At 39.8% G+C, this 26,899-nt stretch overlaps 2 protein-coding genes across 3 annotated transcripts in view; one reads left to right on the forward strand and one right to left on the reverse strand.

The window, feature by feature from the left end:
* Window positions 1-1,246: 1,246 nt before the first annotated feature.
* Window positions 1,247-16,710, reverse strand: LOC126244230 (40S ribosomal protein S14a). 2 transcript variants are annotated; one of them, XM_049948221.1, is made up of 4 exons: window positions 16,585-16,710; window positions 16,174-16,344; window positions 3,413-3,500; window positions 1,247-1,539 (listed from the first exon to the last, which is right to left on the reverse strand). In XM_049948221.1, exons 2-4 carry the CDS (start codon window positions 16,320-16,322, stop codon window positions 1,321-1,323), a joined length of 456 nt encoding a protein of 151 aa, XP_049804178.1. In that variant the 5' UTR covers window positions 16,323-16,344; window positions 16,585-16,710; the 3' UTR covers window positions 1,247-1,320. The 2 variants fall into 2 exon arrangements, with proteins under 2 accessions (XP_049804178.1, XP_049804177.1); XM_049948220.1 differs by having other exon boundaries at window positions 16,517-16,665.
* Window positions 16,711-18,536: 1,826 nt separating this feature from the next.
* The window catches only part of LOC126244256 (zinc finger SWIM domain-containing protein 8 homolog), a 525,958-nt gene continuing 517,595 nt past the window's right edge, over window positions 18,537-26,899 (forward strand). Inside the window, exon 1 of the mRNA XM_049948222.1 lies at window positions 18,537-19,028. Within this exon, the coding sequence (XP_049804179.1) occupies window positions 18,854-19,028 (175 nt within the window). The 5' untranslated portion in view covers window positions 18,537-18,853. The remainder of the gene's footprint in view (window positions 19,029-26,899) is intronic.

Raw genomic sequence — 26,899 nt, forward strand, 5'->3', positions numbered from 1 at the left:
CTCCTTACATGGATAAATGAAAAGTAATTGGAAGGCGACACTTTAACAAGATCATAATTTGTGAGAAGGTGAGAATTATTTTCGCTGACCTCGTTAAAACAACTCCAGGACTGTCCGCGACAGAAGAAATGTTTGAAGGAAGTCATGGGTGGTTAGAAAAGTGTAAGAGAAGAACCAGAATCTACAGTGTTTTGAGGCACGACGAAGCAATCAGCTCCGAAACAAAGGCAGCAGAGGGCATCAACTTCAAGATGCTCGTACATTCTGAAGGTTATCTGCTGCAACAAGTTTGTAACTGTGACAATATGGGTCTATTCTGGAGAAAGATGCTGAAGCGTATCTTCATAACAGCAGAGGAGAATGGAAGATCGTCTCACACTGCCATTCTGTGCCAATGCAAATGTATGTATGATTTTCTTTGAATAAATGGCATGAATAAGATTACTTCTAGTACTTTTTCTGCATGGAACGCATCATCATATTTTACATTAATATATATGGGATAAATTGTTTCACTTAACGAGGACTTTGCACTATGAGTAAGATTCTGGAACGGATTATGCTTGTCATGCAGGGTCCCACTGTACATGAAAATTTGACTACATTCACTGCAATGAACTGATTACGAAGTTTCCTAGGAGATACTTTTCATTGCTAAATCACTGATGTCAACAACAATGTATTAAAAATGGATAGACTGACTGAACACAGCAATTACTGTCTATCAGAACAAATAGCAAAGGCAAATAGAATAAATACTAACTTCCAGCAAATATATTAAAACCTCTTATCAAAGCAAAGTTGCAAAATCATATACTAGGTTTAAAATTTGCTTTCTTAAAAATTAAATACAGGGTCATTCACAGATCCTATCACAGGCTTATTGGATTTGTAGCGCAGACACAGTAGATGAAATTTTGATTATGGAACCCTGCCCAGAAAATTACTAGGCCAGTCTTAATAATTTTTGTATATTCTTATAAAAGGACTTGGCTCTGCTGAGTAGCAGACAATTCTTGAGCTGAATTATCTAGCTTCACCATCAATGCTTCTGTTTAAGCACACTACAAAATTCACAAAAATCATTATGCAGTAACATCTTCAACACATACTATGAAGGCAAGTAAACATTTATCAGAGTTGTGAGCTACATTTTCACTGAATAAGTCATGGTATTCGGCAGGAAACTGCACATAATATACTATTGCCTAAAGAAAAATGGAGATGTAAAGCAGGCACCACAGCGTATGTCAAATATTTTATTTCATTGGATAGGAATATATAACAGTAGTACAAGTTCCACACAAGTATACAGTCACTTCACAACCTACGACCACGTCGTCCACCCTTCCTGCGTGTGGAATCTGAGGGAATTGGCGTCACATCTTCAATTCGCCCAATCTTCATGTTGGACCGGGCCAAAGCACGTAGAGCCGACTGCGCTCCTGGGCCAGGAGTTTTTGTCTTATTGCCACCTGTTGCACGTAACTTTATGTGCAGTGCTGTGATTCCCAATGTCTTGCATTTCTCTGCAACATCCTGTATTCCAAAGTAAAATGCATAAGAAATACATCATATACAAAAGTTTACAATATCTTGAACATAAGTAGGAAAATTTTGTTTCACAGATTTAACAATTATACACAAAGCAAAAACACACAGCAGCCCCCCATTATATATATTTTACTCTTGACTTAGCCTGTGAATTATGTATAAATTTCCATAGGGTGCAGAAATTTGCAGTGACACACGTGTGCACCACCCCTCCCCCCCACCCAATCCCCCACAAACACAGGTATTAATACGTAAATATTTGCAATTAATTTTGTGATTAATAGCTGTGGAGAATCAGGATGAGATTGGCACAGCTCAACAGGAAATACACTATATGATAAACTGAAGATCGGTTCTAGAAAAGATGCAGAATGTTTGTGGATACTATGGTCCTCTAAAATTATTTACAAACTTATCTGATGCATACATAACATTAAAGAGAGAGAAATACTTTTACTTGAGCATTAACACCCTTTTATTCTAAAGTCAAGGAGCTTCCTTAGAACATTGACAGCATTTAGAACCACTGCTGAAAAAGTTAGGTTGCCACTATGGGGGTCTATGATCTACTTTGTGCATGGCTGGAAAAGTTGCAGAAACTACCTCCTGGCTATGATGCGAAATGGACAACTTGGATGTCCCTGAATAGACAGATCTGGAATTGGTAAAGCAAAGGTTAACTAGACAGGATGGGACTACACTGATGATCAAAATGATATTGAGCGTCACTGAGGAGAAAACCAGACTGTTCATCATATGCTCAATGCTAACATGTTCGGCCTCCTGCACAGAAGATGAACATTAGAGAACAGAAAATACATTTGAAGCGACAAAATTTTGGGTAAAAATAGTCATAACAGTGTATGGTTGGTTGGTAGGTTTAAGGGGGAGAGGGGTGGAGGGGAGAAAGGAGACCAAACTGCTAGGTCATCGGTCCCTTGTTCCGAATAAAACAATACCACAAGGGTGAGAATAGAACAACCAAGTTTATGTCTCTGATATGAGAATGTCATGCTGGAGAACTGCTGGATACCCAAGTGATTTTAATTTTAATAGACCTCGCATTTACAACTGACTAATGTGTATTTTACCACCTTGCTACCTATTTCCCCAAGAAACAAGGTTTTACAATTACTTTTGATGTAATCATTCCAATAACCACAAAAATGTTGCACAATTGTTAATAAAGTTTTTCGGCCTTTTGTTTTTGAGACAGGTGATATAATAATTAACTGCAAGTTATCAGAACAATGTAACGAATACTAATTAGAGTTTAAACTCCTAACATAACTAGGATATAGCTCAATATTCAACACAACAAAGATGATTTCAAACTGCTTGTGGATCCCTTGATGAGGTATTACTTCACGACATTTGCCTGGCCTCAAAGTCGGACCAATATCTATGGTCAGTTACACTGTCAGATATATCTGACCACCTGAAGTATTATTAAATGACAAAAGCATTCCAGTCCACTACTAAATATTTATAAAAGATCTGTAAAGATAATTTTACAAAGTAATGTAGGACCTCAAGAGGAGAAGACACACAAGTATGGTTAATGTGAACAATATTCTTCTTTACATGCTTCAACTCATATTTCATCACTATCAGCACTATTCTAAGGTCTGTCGAAATTCTTTGCCATATCACAAGAGTAACATAATGCACATTTTGAGAAATTCTGTAAAGCTTATAACTAAACAAAAGTTTCCTTATATAACAAATATGCGAGTTTCTTTCTTGAAGACAAGACAAACTAATGATCATTACCACATTATATTTAACGTTTGAGTAACACAATTGTACCACGTCTTTGACGAGAAAACAATTAGGAGAAAAGGGCAGTAGGTCATACCTGAGCAGCCAACATAGCAGCGTAGGGCGACGCTTCATCTCTGTCCGCCTTAACCTTCATGCCTCCAGTAACTCTGGCAATAGTTTCCCTAGAACAGGAATGACAAATAAGTATGAAGCAGCTAATCTATTGTAACATGTTATTGAAATCTATATGAATTGTTACGCATATGAACAGTCCCTGTATGTAAATTACTCAAAGGTTCAACAATCAGTGCCACATGTTGACATTTTTGCTGCCTATGTGAGGCAATAGTTGTTTTAAGTTTGAGTTGTACAGCACCCTAACTTAAGGAGTGATTTTAATACTTCAGTCTGGATACTGCAAGTGAGCACGAGTTCAATTTGTAGAGCGTAAATAACATTTCAAAATATATCCTGCCAATGCAGACTATTCCTTTTTCATCAAATGAGTGTACAACAAAATGTCACAAAGGGAGGTCCTCAGGCATACAACTAACTTCTTGAAACAATCTATACAATAATGTGTTGGTTAGGGTTCCTGGCAGGCACGTTTCGTAATTACAGGGCTCTGAGACCACCCAAAAATATACAAGGGCGAGTCAAATGAAAACCTTAAATTTGTAATAACAAATCGAAATTTTACACCATTATTTTGTTAGTTGGTCAGCGTCCTACAAACAGCATGCAGAATGGCCTGTAGGTGGTAGTTGGTGCAGATGCACACATACCGTCGCAGTATCAGTATAAAGATGGCCACTCCACACTTGCGACTTGCACCAGGGAATAACAGCGTTCTGCTATTCGGTTTTTGCGTAGTGAAGGTGTGAAACCTATTGAAATTCATCAATGAATGAAGGTTCAGTATGGTGACGCATGTTTGTCACAGCAGCAAGTCTATGAATGGAGTAGGAAGTTTGCAAATGGTGTGACTTCAGTTGAAGATGCTCCTCGTCCGGGTCAGGCACAATGAGTTGTGACTCCACAGAACATTGCAGCAATTGAAGCCATAGTGAAGGAAAACTGCCGAGTGAGACTGAATGACATTGCAGCATGTTTACAGATTAGTCATGAGTCAAACACACCACATTGTGCATGATGTGCTCCAGTTTCACAAAGTGTCTGCAAGATGGGTACATGGCAGGTGATTCCTGAAATGAGTGAACGACGTGTTGATGCTTGTGAAGAACTTCTACGGCACTTTGAACGAGGTGATAGCTTCCTTGCAAGAATAGTTAATGGGGACGAAACCTGGGTTCACTCCCACCAACCGGAAATGAGAGCGAGCAAGGAAGGGTGCCATTCCTCATCACCAAAACCAAAGAAGATTTGAACAGAACCATCAGCAGGGAAGGTTATGCTGACTCTTTTGGGACAAACAAGGCGTCATTTTGGAGCATTAGATGCCTAGAGGGACCACTCTCACCATTGCATCATACACAGATCTCCTAAAAAATCATCTACGGCCGACAATCAAATCAAAGCGACGTGGACTGCTGTCAGCAGGCGTCCTTTTGCAACATGATAATGCAAGGCCCCACACTGCCCGTACAGCAGTTGCAACAATCACAGACGTGCATTTTGAGTGTCTTCCTCATCAACCATACTCACCAGACCTTGCCCCAATGATTCACATATGTTTAGACCACTCAAAGACGCAATAGGAGGCAAAAATTTCCGTTCTGATGAAGAGGTACGCCACGCAGTGCATGAGTGGTTGCACGGACTACCAAAAGAATTTTTTTCTAAAGGAATTTATGCACTTTGTAAGCACTGGAGGATTTGCATTGAGCATGGGGGAGATTATGTTGAAAAGTGATACAGCTTTGTACCACTTCTGCACAATAAATAATATTGAAAAAATATTTAAGGTTTTGATTTGACTCACCCTTGTACATTAAAATAAATTTCTCAATAGCGTATTATAGAATTTAAATTATCACAAAACATTTTCCATATTTCCTACATGGATATAAATACTGCCAGTCAATGTTTTAAGTAACTGTTAACATGTGATGAGATTGTTTTCTAACAGGTACTGGCTAGTCTTAAGGCACATCTTTAAATTCCGCTTAGCTCTATGTAGTGGATGTTTGGGGAAGTTGTTTCCTTAGAGTACAGCTCTTATGGGCATCCTGAAGACTCGGGTGTTTCAGCCTAAGGGTGTCCTACCAACCTGCACACAATTTTCATGTTTCACAGCTCACATCAAAAGGGAATGAACCGAGTTGCTGAAAGTTCACTAGCAAATCCCTGTCTCTGTATAACTATTATTCTTTGACGAGTCTTTAATTCACATTTAGTATTATTGTTTTGATAGTGTTTTAGATAGTCGTTTTTTCTCCCATTAGCTGTTCTAACAGCGGTGGAATAAGTTTGTCAATGTCTTGCTAGAGTGCCCTTGAGTATGGTAACACAGGTATCACCACCTAATGAGAATTTCATGAACGATTAAAGGAAAAGTGCGAGAAATATGTCCCATTACTTTAGTTTCCTTGCTTACTAACTGTGGTTAATGTGCATTATTAGCAAGTTTCTTTTGTGAGAGTATTACACACGAGTTTAATGACTTACTTTCTTGCGAATAACAGCATACCAAGAGTTTGAAAACGCAATGTGTGTGAAATTTATGAGGTAAAACTTCTGTAGCATGTAGTTAGGATGGAAGTGAAAGAACTTGCAGCACCCAGATTCAATATAAACATGAAGAAGAACGAAAACAGTAAATCCACACAAAGGTATAAATGCAATTTTAACATATAAATCTATACTCCGCAAGCCACCTGACGGTGTGTGGCAGAGGGTACCCGAGTACCTCTATCGGTTCTCCCTTCTATTCCAGTCTTGTATTGTTCGTGGAAAGGAGGATTGTCGGTAAGCCTCTGTGTGGGCTCTAATCTGTCTGATGTTATCCTCATGGTCTCTTCGCGAGATATATGTAGGAGGGAGCAACATACTACTTGACTCTTCGGTGAAGGAATGTTCTCGAAACTTCAACAAAAAGCCCGTACCGAGCTACTGAGCGTCTCTCCTGCAGAGTCTTCCACTGGAGTTAGTCTATCATCTCCGTAACGCTTTTGCGATTACTAAATGATCCTGTAACAAAGCACGCTGCTCTCCGTTGGATCTTCTCTATCTCTTCTATCAACCCTATCTGGTACGGACCCCACACTGCTGAACAGTACTCAAGCAGCGGGCGAACAAGCGTATTGTAACCTGCTTCTTTTGTTTTCCGATTGCATTTCCTTAGGATTCTTCCAATGAATCTTCAGTCTGGCACCTGCATTACCGACGATCAACTTTATATGATCATTCCATTTTAAATCACTCCTAATACCTACTCCCAGATAATTTATGGCATTAACTGCTTCCAGTTGCTGACCTGCTATATTGTAGCTAAATGATAAGGGATATTTCTTCCTATGTATTCGCGGCACATTACACTTGTCTACATTGAGATTCAATTGCCATTCCCTGCACCATGCGTAAATTCGCTGCAGATCCTCCTGCATTTCAGTACAATTTTCCATAGTTACAACCTCTCAATATACCACAGCACCATCCATAAAAAGCCTCAGTGGACTTCCGATGTCATCCACAAGGTCATTTGTGTATATTGTGAATAGCAACGGTCCTACGATACTCCCCTGCACCACACCTGAAATCACTTACTTCGGAAGACTTCTCACCATTGAGAATGACATGCTGCGTTCTGTTATCTAGGAACTCTTCAATCCAATCACACAATTGGCCTGATAGTCCATATGCTCTTACTTTGTTCATTAAACGACTGTGGGGAACTGTATCGAACGCCTTGCTGAAGTCAAGAAACAAGGCATCTACCTGTGAACCCGTGTCTATGGCCCTCTGAGGATCGTGGACGAATAGCGCGAGCTGGGTTTCACACGACCGTCTTTTTCAAAACCCATGCTGATTCCTACAGAGTAGTTTCTAGTCTCCAGAAAAGTCATTATACTCTAACATAATACGTGTTCCAAAATTCTACAACTGATCGACGTTAGAGATATAGGTCTATACTTCTGCACATCTGTTCGACGTCCCTTCTTGAAAATGGGGATGACCTTTTCCAATCCTTTGGAATGCTATGCTCTTCTAGAGACCTACGGTACACCGCTGCAAGAAGGGGCGCAAGTTCCTTCGCGTACTCTGTGTAAAATGGAACTGGTATCCCATCAGGCCCAGCGGCCTTTCCTCTTTTGAGCGATTTTAATTGTTTCTCTATCCCTCTGTCGTCTATTTTGGTATCTACCATTTTGTCAACTGTGCGACAATCTAGAGAAGGAACTACAGTGCAGTCTTCCTCTGTGAAGCAGCTTTGGAAAAAGACATTTAGTATTTCGGCCTTCAGTCTGTCATCCTCTGTTTCAGTACCATTTTGGCCACAGAGTGTTTGGACATTTTGTTTTGATCCGCCTTCTGCTTTCACGTAAGACCAAAATTTCTTAGGATTTTCTGCCACGTCAGTACATAGAACTTTACTTTCGAATTCATTGAACGCCTCTCACATAGCCCTCCGCACACTACATTTCGCTTCGCGTAATTTTTGTTTGTCTGCAAGGCTTTGGCTATGTTTATGTTTGCTGTGAAGTTCCCTTTGCTTCTGCATCAGTTTTCTAACTCTGTTGTTGTACCACGGTGGCTCTTTTCCATCTCTTACGATCTTGCATGGCACATACTCATCTAACGCATATTGTACGATGGTTTTGAACTTTGCACTGTACAATGTGGCCGAGTCGCTGTATGCGCTATATCACTTAAAACGTATATTTTTGTAATACACAAGTGTAAATACAACAAATACGGTCTTTACATTTTGCATGGCGGTTGCTCATATCAACCAATCGTAGAAGAAGTTTCATAACAACATAGAATCATGACTATTTCATCACACAAACTCATGAACACCGAGAGGTTTGAATGCACAAAACATTAAACATCTGAAGTTTAGAAATGAAAATATAAAAAACTATAAACATGCCACAAACCTAACATGTACCATACTACAGATCTCTACAAAACGCGTCTTTTAGTACGATTTGTTTGGCATACTATCAGGAAATGTGACACAGGGATAAATAAGCTAACGGTGCCTGTAGTTGAGGCAGTAACCCAACACAACAGCAGGCGTTCATGCACTAACATACAATGTTTACACAGAAGGCGGCAATGTGGTAGCATCGATGCCAGAACCTGCTTTGGTTCAGTGCTGTTATTGGTTCAGAAGACGCGGCGCCTCCCATTCCTCACTTGTTTGTTAGTTATACCTACCAACTCTACGGTGCTTGGGGAGTGACCTTGAAGAGAGATGTTTCAGCGGCCCCAGTTTAGCAGGTATCAAGTGAAGTTAATGGAACTTTTAGTGCTCCACGAGTCAAAACTCCATGCTGCCAGGCCAGCAAACTGGCTGACACGGAAGGCCATAGTTTAATCAAGCTTCCCCCCCCCACTACACACCTTTCAATCCAACTGAGAATAAGTGGGCCTAGTTGAAAAGTAATGTGGCAAGAAAGAACAAGACACAGATTCTAAATATTCATCACACTAACATTGTAATGCAGTTGAAATTGCGACAGAATCCTATAACAGTGTATTATTAAAGTAGCAACTAAAGGCAAGTCAGATCAACAGTTGATGAAAAAGCCCATTCTCAGAATAAAAATGACCGTGCAACTTCTTTACTTATGTTGTTATAAACCAACAGCAATTCTCATTTCATTAACTAAAGACAATCCTTAAAAATTATATACCTTCGTTGAAAAAATTTGCAATTATTTGAATATCATGGTAAACATTTAAGTTCCACATATTAATAACACGACAAAATACTCTGCCTTTGTGCTATCATGTGGCAAAATCTCTTACTCATCCTTCAACCATTTTCAGATAGGAGGGCTTTCTGAATATTTCATTCTGGCCTTTTCACTGTAATGCTCATTTGTAACTGAGCGGTTTACATACACTCCATCTTTAAGACTGGAGGAAATAGTGATTTCTTTCAAGGTTTAAGGGGTTGACCGAAGTGTCCAATCTCACCCATTGACTTTGACCCCTGACGTAGAAGTGACCCTTAAATAAAAAAAATGGTAGCGTATTAGGAATATAATCATTCCCAGATCTATGGAAATATCATTGGGAGCCACTGCAGCTACAGTTAATTGAGAATTTACTCTGTAAAAGTAAGCAATAAATAAATGGTGTAAAGCTGGCAGTCACTTTAAGTATTTTCACAGCTATATGATTCTTTGCTCACGTTTTGGGCTTACTGTAGGCCTACTTTTGATGTTCAGTGACATTTGTGGCTAATGATAAATATCAGTTTGAAAAGAACCGTGAATTAAACTGCCATAATCCAGCTCACTGAAATAATCTGATTCCCTCACATGTTACTCAAATCCTTTCATGTAGGCAAACATCTAAGAACATAGAGCAAGTCAAAAGATACATCAACAGAGAATAGTAGTAGTCAAAAACTTAAAAAATTGTTGATAATGTAAAATTTCTATATATCCCTCCATTCCAATTTCACAGAAACACAGGTATAATTCTCTTAAATATCACAAGTCTATCCTCAACTAGTTATTTTTTTAAGGTAAGTAGTATTGTAAGTTAAAGGAATAGCTCTGGTAGGTAGACCATACATAAAGTGAATAATAGCGAAGGAGGAATCAGAAAAATTTTTGGTCATGGTATTAAAGTGAAGCTTCACCAAGGGTATCATGTGTATGTTATCATTCAGTGCATTTTTTATCTCAACTGAAACACTGCTTTGCACATGGGGTAATTCTTCCTGCATTGTAGCATTTTGAAAAATGCTAGATTTAATTTTACTTATTTGATCCCGTGTTCATCAGGAAAATCCGGCAATTCTGACTGGGTTCTGGTTTGGTTCACCTTAGCTTCTGAAGCTGGGATATGCTGAGAGCAATCAGCCCTCTAGCACAATGATTTCTGGATTTTCCTCATTGGCCATTGTTATGACAGGACAGTGTCTGGAGCATTTTCCCATGCAGTTTTGTAACCTTTCTTCGGGTAAATTGTATTCAGTCTAGAATCATGTAGAGGAAATTGAAATGCTTCCATCTTCCGATGATACCCAACACAGACTCTGTTGTACCTATATTACGAAATTGTAGTTTTTACAGAGAGGATGACTGTAGTGAGGACAAGGCTAAACATGATTCAGCCACATTTGTAAATGAGTAATACCACTTATCACTTGGACATATCAGCTAAAAGATGGAAGCAGTTGCTGTAATAGTGCACATTGTGTGTAGGATGATCATATGTTCCTTATAACTGCCCCCTAATGAAGCTATGGACAGTACATCTACATCTACTACATCTACATCAATACTCCGCAAGCCACCTGAAGGTGTGTGGCAGAGGGTATCCTGAGTACCTCTATTGGTTCTCCCTTCTATTCCAGTCTCTTATTGTTCGTGGAAAGAAGGATTGTCGGTATGCTTCTGTGTGGGCTCTAATCTCTCTGATTTTATCCTCATGGTCTCTTCGCGAGATATACGTAGGAGGGAGCAATATACTGCTTCACTCTTCGGTGAAGGTATGTTCTCGAAACTTCAACAAAAGCCCGTAACGAGCTACTGAGCGTCTCTCCTGCAGAGTCTTCCACTGGAGTTAGTCTATCATCTCCGTAACGCTTTCGCGATTACTAAATGATCCTGTAACAAAGCACGCTGCTCTCCGTTGGATCTTCTCTATCTCTTCTATCAACCCTATCTGGTACGGATCCCCCATTGGTGAGCAGTATTCAAGCAGTGGGCGAAGAAGTGTACTGTAACTTACTTCCTTTGTTTTCGGATTGCATTTCCTTAGGATTCTTCCAATGAATCTCAGTGTGGCATCCGCTTTACCGACGATCAACTTTATATGATCATTCCATTTTAAATCACTCCTAATGCGTACTCCCAGATAATTTATGGAATTAACTGCTTCCAGTTGCTGACCTGCTATTTTGTAGTTAAATGATAAGGGAACTATATTTATTAATGACAGTAACCTGATCAAACAATTTTTACTTCATTACTTATATGTGGGGACTTTTACAAGCACACCTTGCTATACATCTGTTAGCACATGCTCCCAGGAAGTGAATTTGGGAGCCTCATTTAAACATAATATTATCTTCTCAAGAAGGTTTGAGCATGTACTTTATCACTGCTGTAATAATTTTTTTCTCCACCAAAGATTTTTTGATATTCTCTCCCATCCTCACAGACACTTCTCAAAATGGTCATCAATTTGCATTCCAGTGAACACTTCCCAGGGGGAAGGTGAATACACATAGCAGATTGAGCATTGCTGAAAGGAGCTGCCAAATTGGCCAACAAATTACATAAGAAGACTAACTGGACATTGTAAGGAACCTGGCTGTGCTTCAATAGTGAGGTTGTGGTTAGGATTTAATGGCCAAGCCCCCATTCCAAAGTGTTCAGGTCACATATATAATTTGTCTGTCTCCTGTGGAGAAATTAGTGTTGCTCTGCAACCAGGGGCAGCGGTGTAGCTAATAGGTCAGAAACTGAACAACACCAACAGCCTCTTTGGTAATGATACCCAAATGCTGCCAAAATATTTACAAGACTAAGAAGAGTCCTGAACTCCATAAATAAACTCACAAAGTCTACATTGGTAAGGGAGAACAGTGGCAGGATTTCTGGGGTCGACAGAAGCATCCAATCCCACGCGTCTGCTTTGACCCGTGACTTAAGGGTGTTGTCGTGTGTGACGTCATGACGGCACGGAGTTTGGTTTGTGAGTGTGGCGTGTTTGTAGATGTTGTCGTGTTGTGGTTTGTTGTGCTCTCTGGTGGTATGTTCAGGGTTTTCGTTTGTGTGGTGTAATGGGTTCAGTTTGATTTTGCTCATTATCCAGAATTGTTCGAGTGTCGGTTGTGTTTGTAGTGGAATTCGTTTCAGTGAGTTAACGATTTTGTGTGAAGGTTAATTTAGTGTTGTTCGCTGTACATCGTGTGGTAATTTTAGTAAAATTAATCGGTTCTTGTTTTTGTTCAGGAATGGATATGACAAAATTAACAGTGCGCAGGTCAAGGGAAGTGTTCGATCCCAGTGTGTGGCTGTGTATGGTGATATTGGTATCGGGAGATGTTTCTGAGCTACATAGCCCAAGGGAAGTGCTTGATCCTAATTTATGGGATCGGAAGCTGCTGTTGAGCTATATAGGTCAAGGGAAGTGTCCGATTCCAGATGATATTGTGTTTAGTGGTATTTGGGGAGTTTTGTGATGTCGGTTTTTTTCGTCGTTTTGTGTGGTTTTGTATGGGGGTGGGCGTCTAAATTTGTTTATATTTAGTTTGCCCCTACCCAAAAAACACCCCATTTCCCGCACTTGTACCGTTAGTTTCATTAGGCTTTTTGTGGAAAGTGTGTGTGTGTGTGTGTGTTTTTCGATGTATTTTCGTCTTCATAATGTGTACATACCGACTTTATATGCGAAATATAGTGGTTTATGGTTGTTTCCGCCATATTTGTGGCGTCATGGGTCAAAGCAGACGGGTGGTATCGTACACTTCCGTATTTCCGGTTCAAGGAATAATTCAGTAAGTTATCTATCTTTCATATGTAGCAACATATGACATAACAGGTATTGAACACAAATTCATAGTGACTCCCATTTTTCATTTGAAGAGAATGTCTTGCATTAGTTTACCTAGCATTGAAGTTTATGAAGCTGATGAATTAAGCTGTAAGATGTGATTCTCACAAATCATAATACTCAGCTATACAATGTGCTATAATAATTGTCAGTTCATTAACACAATTGCATACTCAAACAGAACAGTTTGTCATCTGTGTTCCTTGTTCTTGTCCAAGGATGCCCAAGTACTGAATGCACATAATTGCTCCCAAGTCAGATCTTTAAAATGAAGGTAGAGCATTTTAAATGTTTAACCCTGTCACTGCTGCAAACATATATAAACGTCCTGTTCCACAGGTGCTGAGGACATGTATACATGTGGCACTTGGGTTTTCTTACAGTGCTTTTAATGTCTGTATGCATCCTGAGCTGCCAACCTCTCACTGCTGCAGTGAGTTACTGCCATATCTTCTATGCGGAATAACGAATAGAAATTCAGTCCTTTATCAAATGAATATATCAGACCGTAAGATGTGTAAAAATCAAATTTTTTAAGCAAATAGTTTTTATAAAAAATCAGTATTTCATAGTGGCCAGAATGCTGTCCCTCAGCACAAGTATTTGGCAAGAAGTACAGCCACAACAATGCTGCACTCAGCATGGAATGTAGAAAGCACCTCTGTAGCACCAAAAGGGCTAAGAATTATTACTGCAGACTTTTTTTTTTTTTTTGCAAGCACTGGGAAAGAAGTTTAATCAACATGAAACAATTGCAATGCACATTCAAAAGCCACAGGCCAATCTACATGAGAAAAATCATGTGTAAAAAATTTAAGATGTAAACAGCAAAAGAGATGTCTACAACAACATAATCAAAAAACAGGAAATGACTTTATGCATTCAGTTTGTCAACTATGCTGTGATCAGCCAAAACAAGTTATAGTGGTGTGCGGGTAAGAAAATGGCAGCGCGATGCACTTTGTGCAGAGCGACTAAGAATACCTCGCCTCCATCCCATGCCCTATGTGCCAGTTCTTGCCTACCTTGACAACTGGTAATGTTGGGGCAAGAGCCACTGTTTCTGCTTCTGACTATACTAGAAGAATCTGTGTGCTTGGCAACAATCACTGTTACATCTTAACATGGAAATAGTGTTTGCATTATGCCACCTGTAATAAACACTGTGTGGCTAAGTAATCCCCACAGTACTGAAAGCAAAAATTTATGTGCACCCCAAAATGCAAGCTAGCAGTAGAACAACACTATTGGCTTGAGGGACATGTGGTGCACTGTTCCTTGCCAACATGTCTCGCCACCCACCTTCTTACATAGTACCAGTATCACTGTTAACATCGATCACCAGCCACAAACAAAATTGTAAGAAAGAAGACCACAACAGAAAGCTAGATACACCAAATAAAAAGGTTAATAGTTTATAGAATTTTATTTACTCTCCAACTTTCTCTCCCTCACTGCTTTGTACAAACAGAATCACCTGTCACTTTTACTGAACTACTTGCTGAAACTAATTCTGCACTCAAGTGATACCAATTAGGGTAAAAATTATATACTGCATTCCCCTTACATTTTTCAATAAGTCGCAGAGGCGAATGTAAACATTAGGCTTTGCTGCCAATCAATTTGTTACCACAATAATATTTTCAACTTTCATATTCGTTGGCTTCACCAATTCACAACCAAATTGTCACCTTCCAACATAACCTAGATCTCGTGCTGCACTACAGAGCAGAGATCAGCCTGCTACCACTACTACAATTATGGGTGAGGGGTCCACTACGTAACTTTAACCCAGATTAGTCCCTCGCCCACTGTCAAAAACCTGTAAACACAGTTTCTGAGTAACTAGCTTCTGCATTAATAGATTTAACTGCCACATTCAGGAAATGGCCAAAGCCATATACTGTGTAATGACTGCAGTATACCATTCAATTCATTATAAATATAAAACTAGCGTATTTTCACAAATACTACCAGCACTACTCAAGTCCGTGAAGTATGTCATTAGACTGAAGACTTACGTATCTGCAACTTCTCTTTTTCCTTGTGAGTGCAGAGTTTCAGCATTAGTAAGACTTCAGTTTTCTTTCCCTGTTTTGGCTCATATAATAGCCTGTAGTGTACTGCTGACCATACTTCATATGCTCCACATGCTGTTATCAGTTTGCACTCACTCAAAGATTGTGTAGAAAAACAGTGTATACAAGGTTTCACCAGACAAGGCAATATGAAGTCCAAAAAACAGTGGAAGAGTGTCACGTTTACACCAACAGAGCCATAGATAACAATGTCCCCTTTTCCACAATACTCTGATGCCTATTACAAAACCTGGAATTTTATCTATCATCAGATTTCATGCACTGTAGGAAAATGCACATGAAACATGACATTACAGTGCCAACAGGGTACTGCCTGCAGTGACCACTTTACACTTGAGCCTTCCTTCAACTGCATTTGTAGGACTTTCACCTAGAAGACAATGTAACAATGTGAGTGCAGACTCCGCTCCAAGAGTCAGTGGACAGTCTTGAGAAGACGACACAAGAGAAGGAAAACAGGTATGGTAAATGAAACAAAAGCTGATGCATAGCCTACTTCAAAATAGACAATATTAGTAATTACTAATATTTCATAGCCAGAACAAATTAATAACTTCAATTGCTTCAAGTCTCAAAAAATAAAGTTTCAAAATAATGAATGTCCCAAAAATTGGAATTATTTCTCTTCTATAAATAGAAAGAGAAAGATGCCACTCTGGTCCAAAAATTTTACACATATACCACTTTAACTACGACACATTAGTAATAAGCCGAAATGTTTCTAACACACAGAGATTGTAATTAGAAAAATCAGTACCAATTTCATCACTGAACTCCCATTTCTTTTAAGATACCTAGTAGTTCTAACATATTGAAGCAAGTTTACCTATTATTACCACTGAGCAGTTATACAAACCATCCACTCGTCACTGGCACGATAATTCAATCAAATGAGCAACGTGTGTACAGATTCATACCAAAGTGACACAAATTAGCACAGTGATATAGGCTAAGTATAAACGCATAGAAAAATTTAAGCGTGCACAATGGCCGGGAATCTATCCAACACGAATTTTCAGAATTAATGCCTTTGGAGGACAATACATACCTTCCTGATAAGTCGGTAACATGGACGAAAGTGTCGTTGAAACTGGCAAAAATGTGGGCAACGCCAAACACCACTTCTCCTTCTCTTACTTGAGGTCCGAGAGAGACCTGCACCTGCTCCTGCTGAGTTTTTCCTTTCCGTGGCGCCATTATTTAACTTCCACTGTGTATACTGAAACAAAAAATGCGATAAAAACCCTCAAGCGCAAAGTCAGATGGTAAAGTTTAACCTATGCAATTAACAAAGTAGCAGGCAGCGCACACGACACACGGAAAGTAATCTCATGTCATCCAAACAAGGAACGCTAGGAACAATTCGCATTCACATGCTGAACAGTACTCACTATGTATCAGTCTAATTGCAATTTGCAATAATACATTAATCAGCAACACAACACCACAGGAGCCTCACCTCACAAATTCAACACGAACCGCAGCATCAATCGTAAAGGAAATACAAGAGCTGTACACGCTACACTTTGGTCGGTCAAAGATACTGTTTCCGGCAGATGGGAAAACGTTTGCTATTTGACGTGGTACGTACAGTGTGCCAAGAGATGTCGTCCCAGTTAACGGCGCGCTTAATGAAATATTGCAAACACCACTTAATCCTCCAATGCAGAGCACAAATAAAGTTTACAGACGCGTGGGAGGAAATATACAAATTTTAAAAACCAGTGTAAATCTTTCAAAGAAGGGGAACAACTTGGTTGTTTGATATATTGTATGACGTGCCTTTTGTGTTTCGTTGTTTTGTTTTACACAAGAGTATTATTTTTGTGTGAATCAGCAAAATTGTATTCAGACAGCTCACAGGTCTTATATCACTGCAGGATTATCATTGAATGAATAACTTACTAACTCGGTAGCAGTCTGCAAAAAGAACCAGTTTTTTGGAACAACTGGATTTCAATTAGTTGATGCATTAAGTACCACATTGGGTTTCACTTAGCCAGCAAACAAACGTGAAACATATTAAACTGAAGCCTTATATACACAAAATGTGGAACGCTGAAATGCTTCAATTGTATTATGTATTGCCCTTTTGATAGATACACCTATGAAACACATATACGCTATGCATTACTTTTCATACAACGCATCCAGGTACGCCAATTATTCTTTCGTTTTCAGTTTCTGGGTCAATAAACTCAATACTTACGATTAAAATTAAATAACGTCGCTTTTAACAGGAGAAAAATTGACGTAGGTAACTAAGAAGGGTGCTCAGATTCATAGGCACATCATTGTAAAATTAGATTCCCTATAGCTTGCCTTCTAAAGGTAATGCACAATACTAACATGACATACCGTGGCGCAGAATCAGTTTGGTAGGTCTTACATAGCTATTGTCTATGATAATAGATGGCTGGTAGCCCACGTTTCTTCAAAGCACTATTATTAATATGATTAACAAAGATCTGAACCTACTGGTTTTTTAGATTCACGTAAAGTAATGCCTATTACAGCTTAATATGTCACGGAAAATTAGACAAAACCATTTAAACTTCAGGTGAAAATATATAAATAATTAAAACCTCAGAAAAAGGAAACTTAAAGCGACTTGAACATGTTTTATTGGTGTTGCATGCATCTAAACATTTCACTGGATGTCTTAGCATCATTAAAGCACTTTCCAGTCTGATTAACTGCACCTAGGAAGGTTCTTTCACGTGGTATGTGATCGTGTTACTTGCCATAAAACAGATTATTACTATCCATTGTTATGCTTTCACGGGTGCTGACGTCCTCCTTAAGCAAACAGGATTACACAAAACAATATTTCGACAAGTGGTTATCTATTTTATATGTATAAATAACAGGTACTGTGAAAGTATAGTTTTTGAGAGGATTGTGGATTTAATTTGCTGTTTGTTTAGATACAGTAAACAATACTATAGTTACCACTTTCGCTATGTTACAAAACACAAATATATAACATACAATCTTTGTACTATGATAGGAAATTATCTCTTAATAAATCATAGACAAATTTTTGGACAATGCTCATCGTATATTCCTCAATTATTCAATAATCTGCCTCCAAAGGAAAATACTGGATTTAGTAAATTAATTTAAAATGTACATAGTCAAATAGCTGCTTACCATGCCCCATATTTCGTTTAGACATACGAAATAAACGTAATCCGATGTTTAAAATTATAAAATTAATATTTTATTTTGATGATACGTGCCTAGAAATATGATGTCGAAGAAAGAACATTGTATTTCGCGTGTAGATTCTTACCAATCAATGACGATGGCAGCAGAGCAGTGAATTCCGTCTGTAGATTCTAAACAATCAATGATGATAGCAGCAGAGTAGTGGGCGCCATATTTGTTGTTGTCGTCGGTGGGGGTAGGCCGAGCTGGTGCAGAAGTGCTGAGAAGGAGTGGTTGCGAGGGGAGCGTTGGTGAGGGTGGATTAGAGCGCTGTTGTGTGTAACTGGTGAAAGAACTTGCGTTAGTCGATTGCCGTGTGTGCTTTGTTGTGTTTTCAGTTTACGTCTTATTATAAGTAGAACATGAATTATCAGTGATCAGTTAAATCCAGCCCCGCGAGTGATTAGCTTACTGAGGAGTGGAGGTAGATGCCAGGTTTTGTATCTTTGTTGTGAAATAAACCAGCCACCAAGCTGGCTGGCAGTCCAGTTGTGTCGGGGGTCGATGACCCCCGTACGATGCTGGACTGGGAAGAGGGGGATAGATTTTCTTTCGAGGATTCTGATAGGTTCGAAGAGGATTCACTGTGCAGTTGGAGCAGTGAACCCGAATCTTTGTGCAACAATTGGAGAGGATGGAAGAGACCAACTTTAGGATCTGGCACTTTTGGATTGTTGAAGAGGACACCAGAAGGTAAGAAAAAAATACAGTTTAAGGGTTAATGTTTGTTGTTACTGCTGCAGATTTTTACATCCGTCTATATGCTGTAGGATTCTACGTAATTTATTGTCTTGATCACGATGCAAGATAATATGGAAGTGCTTTACTAATTTCATGTTGAAAACTACTTCGTGTTTAGTACGTAATATTACGCATCTGCAAAAGTGGTACTACGGCAGTAACCCGGGGGAATAGTTGATAGTTTGGAGGTAACATTTTTTTCTCTGTTCTGGTAATTAATATATTTTATGATTGCTTAGGTGCCACATTGCTGATTAATGTGTAGTATTTGTATGAATTTCTGTAGGAGATGAGTCGTGTTCGTGTAAGATTTAGTAACACAATAAAAATTTACAGCGCATTAATCTCGAAAGTAATATTTTGCTGTAAAGCGCTTTGTTTCTTGCAGGAGCGATCTACAGTCAGGGCTCGAAGAATATTTAGATTAGCGTATTGACATCGCTTTAAGCAGGATTTGTATGTTGAATAAGTGAAGAGTTCGATCAAATGGGCTGAAAAACCTGTCCGCAACGGCAAACTCTTTACGTTGGTTTCCTTTGTTCTTGTGGGCCTCCATTACTGATGGCATAGACTGCGCTCGGAGCTAGCGTAAATAACTGGATATGGGGTCGTAAGACCTATAGAATGTTGTATGGAATTTCAGTAAGAATTTTAAATTCGTAAGAAAAGTAACTCGTAATGCGTTTAATTTGTACTGCTTTAATGAATGCATGGATATGTGATGTGTGGATTTGTGGCCATGTAAAAAAAAGTCGTTTTTGTTATTTGCATTTCAGGGGTTTGCATTAGTCCTCTCCACACATTTTTGTTCGTTGAAACTTTCTACTCTATTTAAATAAGAGACGGTGTTATAGTACACAATGCGACGAAATATGAAGTAATTTGGTTTGTTTTGTGTTAACGAACCTAGCATACAGTACTGGTTTTTGTAGCTGAGTATGAGGGATTTTGCAGAAGACATAGGTAGCCGATACTATGCCTCTTCAAGCAGAACATATTGAGTCAATAGCTAACACAGCGATACTTTTATGTATGTCCACACAATTGACGTGACTGAAGATAGCATCATAGAAACTGCCAGTTCCAATATTTACGTTAAAAGTTTCACACTCGTGAGCCTCAATATTACTGCTCTCTTGTTGCTTTGTAACATTTAACCCAAACAAAGCAAAAATGATACTCTGTATCACTTATGGCAATAAAAACAAAAGTACGTGGAATCGCGTGTTAGGATCAGTACGATGTGAATAAAAGTAGACCCATCCAAACAATCATGATGATTTCCGAAGTTACAAGTATTTACCAATCCAATGCTTTTCATACTCAGAGTGTCGGTACCTACAGAATTTTGTCCGGAAGGTATGATGGAAAATGCGTAGTGATCAGACTACTTTGTTTTTGAATCGGTAGAAGCACTTAAAAGACGAATGCTTGTCGTATGTTGAGAGAGATAACGTATTTGCCTACCGCGTAAGTTGTGGCCGTAAGATCTTACCAGTAAACGTTACTGATAAATGTCGATAACGAGCCCCCTTCGGCACGAAATGGTGTCGGACATGGGCTTGGCAATGATTTCCTCCGGGGCGAAGTTGCGGCAGGGGTTCGACGTCAGCTGTGCAGTCGCTGGCAGCTCCAGGATGCGCCCAGGCGCACAGACGAGCAGAACAGGTGTCTTGCAGAGCGACGGCCGGCTGCTGACCGCCAAGGCCGGCGGTATAACGGCGGACACTGCCCGCGGCGTGCACCGACACATTCGTCAAACATTAGCGGACTCTTGCCCCACTGCGGTGCATCGGAACGTCTCCTATTTATAGCCCTTGAATTTCACAGGAAACAAAAGAATGCGTTGCGACCGTGCGAGTAGCATAACGGGAATGCAGTGTTTTCCTTTATGAGATGTGTACCAAGTTGTCTCCAAACGTTCAGCGATTTTGTGGTCAACGTTCATTCAATAGTACGGAGTGAACGCTGATGTACGCCATCCAGTATATCATATAGCTATTTAATAACAATGCTTTGTCAGTGACCAGTTGGTGTTGAGTGGACTGCGTTAGGATTACTGTAATCTACAACAATATAATAAAAGTTGGATCGTGGACACACCAATTTTTTCCATGAGTAGTTTATATACTATATACGTAATTACTATGTCTCAAAATATTTTTCGGGCACTCGCCCATTATCAGATTCTGAATTTACCTTGCAGTTTTAGTGTATGTAACGAAGAGTACGTTAAATGTGGCGTGGTCGTAGTTATGCTATGCTCTAGATCAGTTACCATAACCCGTATTTCCTAGTCACCTTCGTTGACTTCGCCATATCACAACCAGTTATCACCTTCCAACCTAACCTGGACTACATTACATATCAGTCTGTTGCCGCAGCCAAGATTTCACATTGTAAACCAACAATTTTATGGGTATCATAACAAAAAGTTCAATATCACTGTCGTTGCAAAGGCTATTGCACCGCGTTCAGAGTCAGGAAGTCACTGTTCCCTCACTACAAAAGAATGCATCCACAGAGGATAAAGCAAGCTCAACACTTGTTTTAAGCTGTTCTACCGGTAGAGGACGAACACGTTTTAATAGTGCACTAAACATTTTCTTTCACAGCCACCATTGGGTAGCTTGGTCAACTAAGTCAGTTGATAACTTAGCCTGCTTAGATTGACATACAGGCTGCTAAGAAGGTGAATTTGATTTCTCTTGCTGTATGCCTTAGTTTTCACATGACATAAATGTAGCAACTGAACACACATTGCTGTAAACGGCCAGAACTCCTGGTTCAGCAAAGATGGCTTTACAGTAGGCCATTTTTTAGCGGGAATTAATGATACTGCTTTCTTCTGTAGTAACAGCACATTTCTGATTTTGCTGTCAAATGAGGAATGGTGGGCTGTTGGTAGGTACTATTCTGCACTGTTTTCATGCTTTTGAGTTTCCACAGAAAGTAGACCTGTAAAGGCTTGACGAACATGGCTATAGTGCGCTCTCGCCGTTTTAATTTACTGTCAGTGGAAAAGCTCAGAAGTTCAACATTTCCGACGTTGCTCAGTACTAATGTGTCACTGAGATTATATGTGATGTGTTTTTTCATTTGTTGTTGTGGTCTTGAGTACGGAAACCGGTTTGATTCAGCTCTCCATGCTCTATCTTGTAGTAAAGCCATTGTTTCCCACTAAAATTTTTATCCACCACAATGCCCGCATTAGCAAATTGGCATTTTCTTGGTGCCTGAGGATGTCTTACCAACAGATCTCTTCTTTTAGTCAAGTTGTGTCGTAAAGTTCTTTTCTTCCCTATTGAAATTAGTACCTCATTATTTATCCGACCTACCTGTCTAATTGTCAGCCTTCTCCTGTACCACCAAATTTCAAATCTCTTTGTCAGAACGGTTGATCGTCCACGTTTGATATCAGTTTAAGGCTTTATTTCAGACAAATACATCCAGAAAATACTTCCTAACACTTAAACGTATATTTGATAATTTTCTCTTTTCCATGCACTGTTTCTTGCTTTGCAGCCTGCATTTTATATTTTCTTCGGATAAAAGTCTGCTAAAGTTCTAGGCTTTCTGTCTGCGTTAGTAAGAAAGTAGTGTGTGGAAGCTGATACACTTGACGACATGATAGTATTAAAGTCAAGGATTGCATGTTAATGCAACACTGCATCGAAGATCTGTTGTATTAATTTTCTCAAAGACGGGTATTGAGTTACTCAAAAACGGGTGGAGGCATGATACCGCTGGATGCGATACGTCTGATCGTTTTTCGGACAATGCAACTATTTCTGCGATCACAAAATACAGTTTACTGTGGGATTCGGACACGTTCAGTGTTTTCCACATACACAAATTTTAGAAGAAAGTGTTGGTGGGTTAACTAAACTCCTTGAACTAGGTGAAGAGAGAAACCTGGAGCTTTGTTACTGAACTGAACTTGTACGAGACACGGTGACGATCGAAAGGCAGTGAGTAAAATCTTTCTCGATTTCGCGATGACTGTCTCCTTCGAGCGAGACAGAGAAAATGTTTCAGGTTTTCTTGATAAATATCTATTTCTTGTGTGTGCAGTAGTCTCAGTGTAACACGTTACAAAGTGGCTGGAATTAAGGCAAGTCTGGTAGCTTAGTCTGCATGCAATTATGGCAGTAACCGAAGTCAGCAGTTAGTCACAACACACAGCTAACGAAGGAAGAGGATGCCAATGCATGCAAAGGAAGGACTTGCCAAAATACCCTACATGGTTTCCAGCCGACAATCACATACTTCTGTTTTTCAGTTCTAAGGGCCGAACTAACGCCAAAGTAAAAGAAGGAAGCACGAGGCTAATCAAGAGCTCAATGTTTCGATTCGTAGGACCGCATTTGTTATTAAACAAATCGTCGACAAAATACCGTTGTCTGCTGACACGGTCTACTTTTTAATTTCAGATTGAAAAGATAGGGTTCTGCTAACCAGATGATAAATTATTTTCATGCGTTACTCCAGGTTAGTTTTGTCCATTCTACTTGTATGTATAATTGCTGTACAGGGTGAAAACTGTTCAAAGCGACAAACTATGGCAAGTTGCATGGGACACCAGAAGAAATATTCTTGTCTGATGTCATAATTTTCGTTGAGCATTGTGTTAACCAATAGGGAGCGTATTCAGTCTTCGGTTGTAAGAGATGTGTGATAAAAGTAATGAGACTGACGACGCTGCGAGCTATCTGGCAACGCTGTTTCGTTGTGTGAAGACCTCGATGTTCATCCCTTGCAGATGCGAATTTCAAAACCGCACACACCACGTGACTGTTGAGAGAGCCATGACGTGTGTGTGTGTGTGTGTGTGTGTGTGTGTGTGTGTGTGTGTGTGTGTGTGTGTGTGTTCTACAAATATGGAACAGCGAAATTTATAGCAACGCGTTGTCATCATCTGTTGCGTTAAACCGCGATTTTGGTCTTTTACACGTTGATAGAGGCTTATGGGGAACATTCATTGTCATGATCATGCAAGTTTGTGCCGAAACACCTCACAACTGAGTAGAATGGCAGTTGAAGAAACGCGTAGCATTTGACGATGCCATTATGGTACCAGTGTATTAGGACTTGTATAAAACAGATGTGAAGATGGCCATTATAAACCTAAACCGATAGCCTGATAAAAAATTTGTGAGCATAGACGTGAACTGAAGGAAATTTATTCCATATTTGCGTCACTGTTCGATTCGCGACCGTGTCGCATCTTCTGAAACGTGTGTGTTGATCTTCAGTGGTCTGCCAAGAATCATGAATGGTTCAGTCGTGTGACATGCGAAGAATCTTGGATTTTTTATTACGATCCTGAGACAAAACGGCAAAGTGGGGAGTGGCACACTGAGACACCACAGCCGAAAAAGCTCGAATGAGAAAATCAAAGAAATGCTCTTGCTTTTTTTGGCTGTAGGGATATCGTACTTAAAGAGTTTGTTCTTCAAAGACAAACTATCAACAAAATGTTTTACAAAGATGTCTTTGAAAGTCTCAGGAAAAGGGCGAGTCGAGTGGGACGGGACATTGCAGACAAATGGATGCTGTATCGCGACAACGTCCAGTGTCACACGGTCGCATCCATCGTGGAATTTTTTACCTTCAAAGGTGTTGTGCTACAGCTCCCTTGTTCACCTGATCCGAGTCCTAGTGACATTTCTTTTTCTTTTCCCGATACTGAAAAATGTTCTAAAATGACGTCATTTTGGGACTTTGGAGAACATTCAAAAGAATGTGACCTAATATGTTAAAGGCCCTACCAGTTGAAGCCATTCAGCGCCGGTACCAAAACTGGGAACATCGACTGCGCCGATATATAGCTGCCGAACGGAACTACTTTCAGGTGGGCAATATTGTTGTTTGAAAAATAATAATTATGTTGTTGAGGATGATGATAGCTTTGGTAGATTAAAAAATCAGTCTCATTACTTTTCTCCCACACCTCGTAATGACTTATTTGTTGTTGTAACGGTCCTGTTGCACCGGCAGAGGGCTTATTTCATTCTTCAGTTATAGTAGCTGTTCCACATTCACATTTATTTGTACGTCTTGTCCTACCATGTGGCATGTTTACTAATGGTGCAATACACCTGGAGTGAGTAAACTGGCGTGGTTGGTGATTACTACATAGCGATCCGGTCTTCATCCACAATTCATCTATTTGGTGTGAGTGTAATTCCCGTGCCACATTTATTCGCGCTCATCAAGTGCAGTTCTACGCGAATGTTGGGTAAGTGTTGTTGATGGCTGTTTAATTGGGCTATATCTCCTATCAAGGCCATTAAATGGCACTCCTTATTACAATTTCTTCGCCACAGCATTGCTAAGGGACCAAACTGCTGACGTCATCGGTCCCTAGACTTAACACACTACTTAAACACGCACGCAAACGCGCGCGCGCGCGCTCGTCCGAGGGAGGACTCGAACCTCTGGCGGGAGGACCGCGCAATCCGTGACATGGTGCCTCAAACCGCTCTAGGAATTTTTACAATGTTTCTACTTCGTGTTTCACCCTTCTTAGGCGGTATTTTAGACCACAAAAATCCATTCTTACCTTTGACTGTGTTTGCTGATGATACCACCACCTCCTCCTCATCACCATCATCTTCTGACGTCGTAGCATCAGACTCAGAACTATGTTCAGATTGTATTTCCAAATTATCTTCCTCGCCTGAAAAAAGTCACTTTCACTGCAATCGTCGTCTTCCTCCAAAACACTTCTCACGAAGTCCTCAAAACCTTCGATCATTCAAATTTACAGATGCCATGCTCGAAAAGCTTATTAATTCTAGTAAATATATTTCACCTACGAAAATGGTAACAAGGGGTGACCTATAGCCCCAAGAACTATTAATCTCAAGTAGCAGCTGAACGCAACTTACCAGCGGCACGACAGACTAGTGACTGATTTATACAACAATGGCGAAAGAATACACAAGCTTGCCAGAAAAGATACCATTGTTGCCAACTAAAATACATGCAAATGTCGTGTGACTAGGGCCTCCCGTCTGGTAGACCTTTCACCGAGTTCAAGTCTTTCGATTTGACGCCACTTTGGCGACTTGCCGCGTCGATGGGGATGAAATGATGATGATTTATCGGAAGAAACAAACTATCTCTGGGGTGACGCACCACACCTGTTACCATCGGAGGGTTAAAACTGCTTCGTTCCATTCATGATAAGCTGTTTCATAGAAGTCGTGGACAGTATGGGCTTAATATGACTCAGATGGTAAGTGCTCGACTACCAACACAAAGGTCTTGATTCGGTCAAAACTCTTCCTATCACATACCTCGGGCGGTGATTTGTTAATGTCGAAAATGCAAAGTTGAACCGCGATTCGGTGTGCATATTGAACTGTAGATCCCATCCGATGTAACTGCTTGCCAGATCGAGGGTCGGAGTAAGGTGAGTGTACGTCCTCTAATAAGATCGTGCCCAGTAAGGCACTGTGGTGGTTAAACAAACATTCTATTCGAGGGTAGTGTTACATAATATATACAGCTCAGTCACATTAATGTTACCTCCGCCAATGTTCGACGTCAACAACTCACAGACGGCAGGTAACAGCACTGGCAGTAGATGTCACAGAGGGTGTTACAAAAAGGTACGGCCAAACTTTCAGGAAACATTCCTCATACACAAAGAAAGAAAATATGTTATGTGGACATGTGTCCGGAAACGCTTGCTTTCCATATTAGAGCTCATGTTATTACTTCTCTTCAAATCACAATCATGGAATGAAAACACACAGCAATAGAACGTACCAGCGTGACTTCAAACACTTTGTTACAGGAAATGTTCAAAATGT

This window comes from Schistocerca nitens, chromosome 1 (assembly GCF_023898315.1).
Source record: "Schistocerca nitens isolate TAMUIC-IGC-003100 chromosome 1, iqSchNite1.1, whole genome shotgun sequence".
In the NCBI taxonomy this organism is placed as follows: Eukaryota; Metazoa; Arthropoda; class Insecta; order Orthoptera; family Acrididae; genus Schistocerca; species Schistocerca nitens.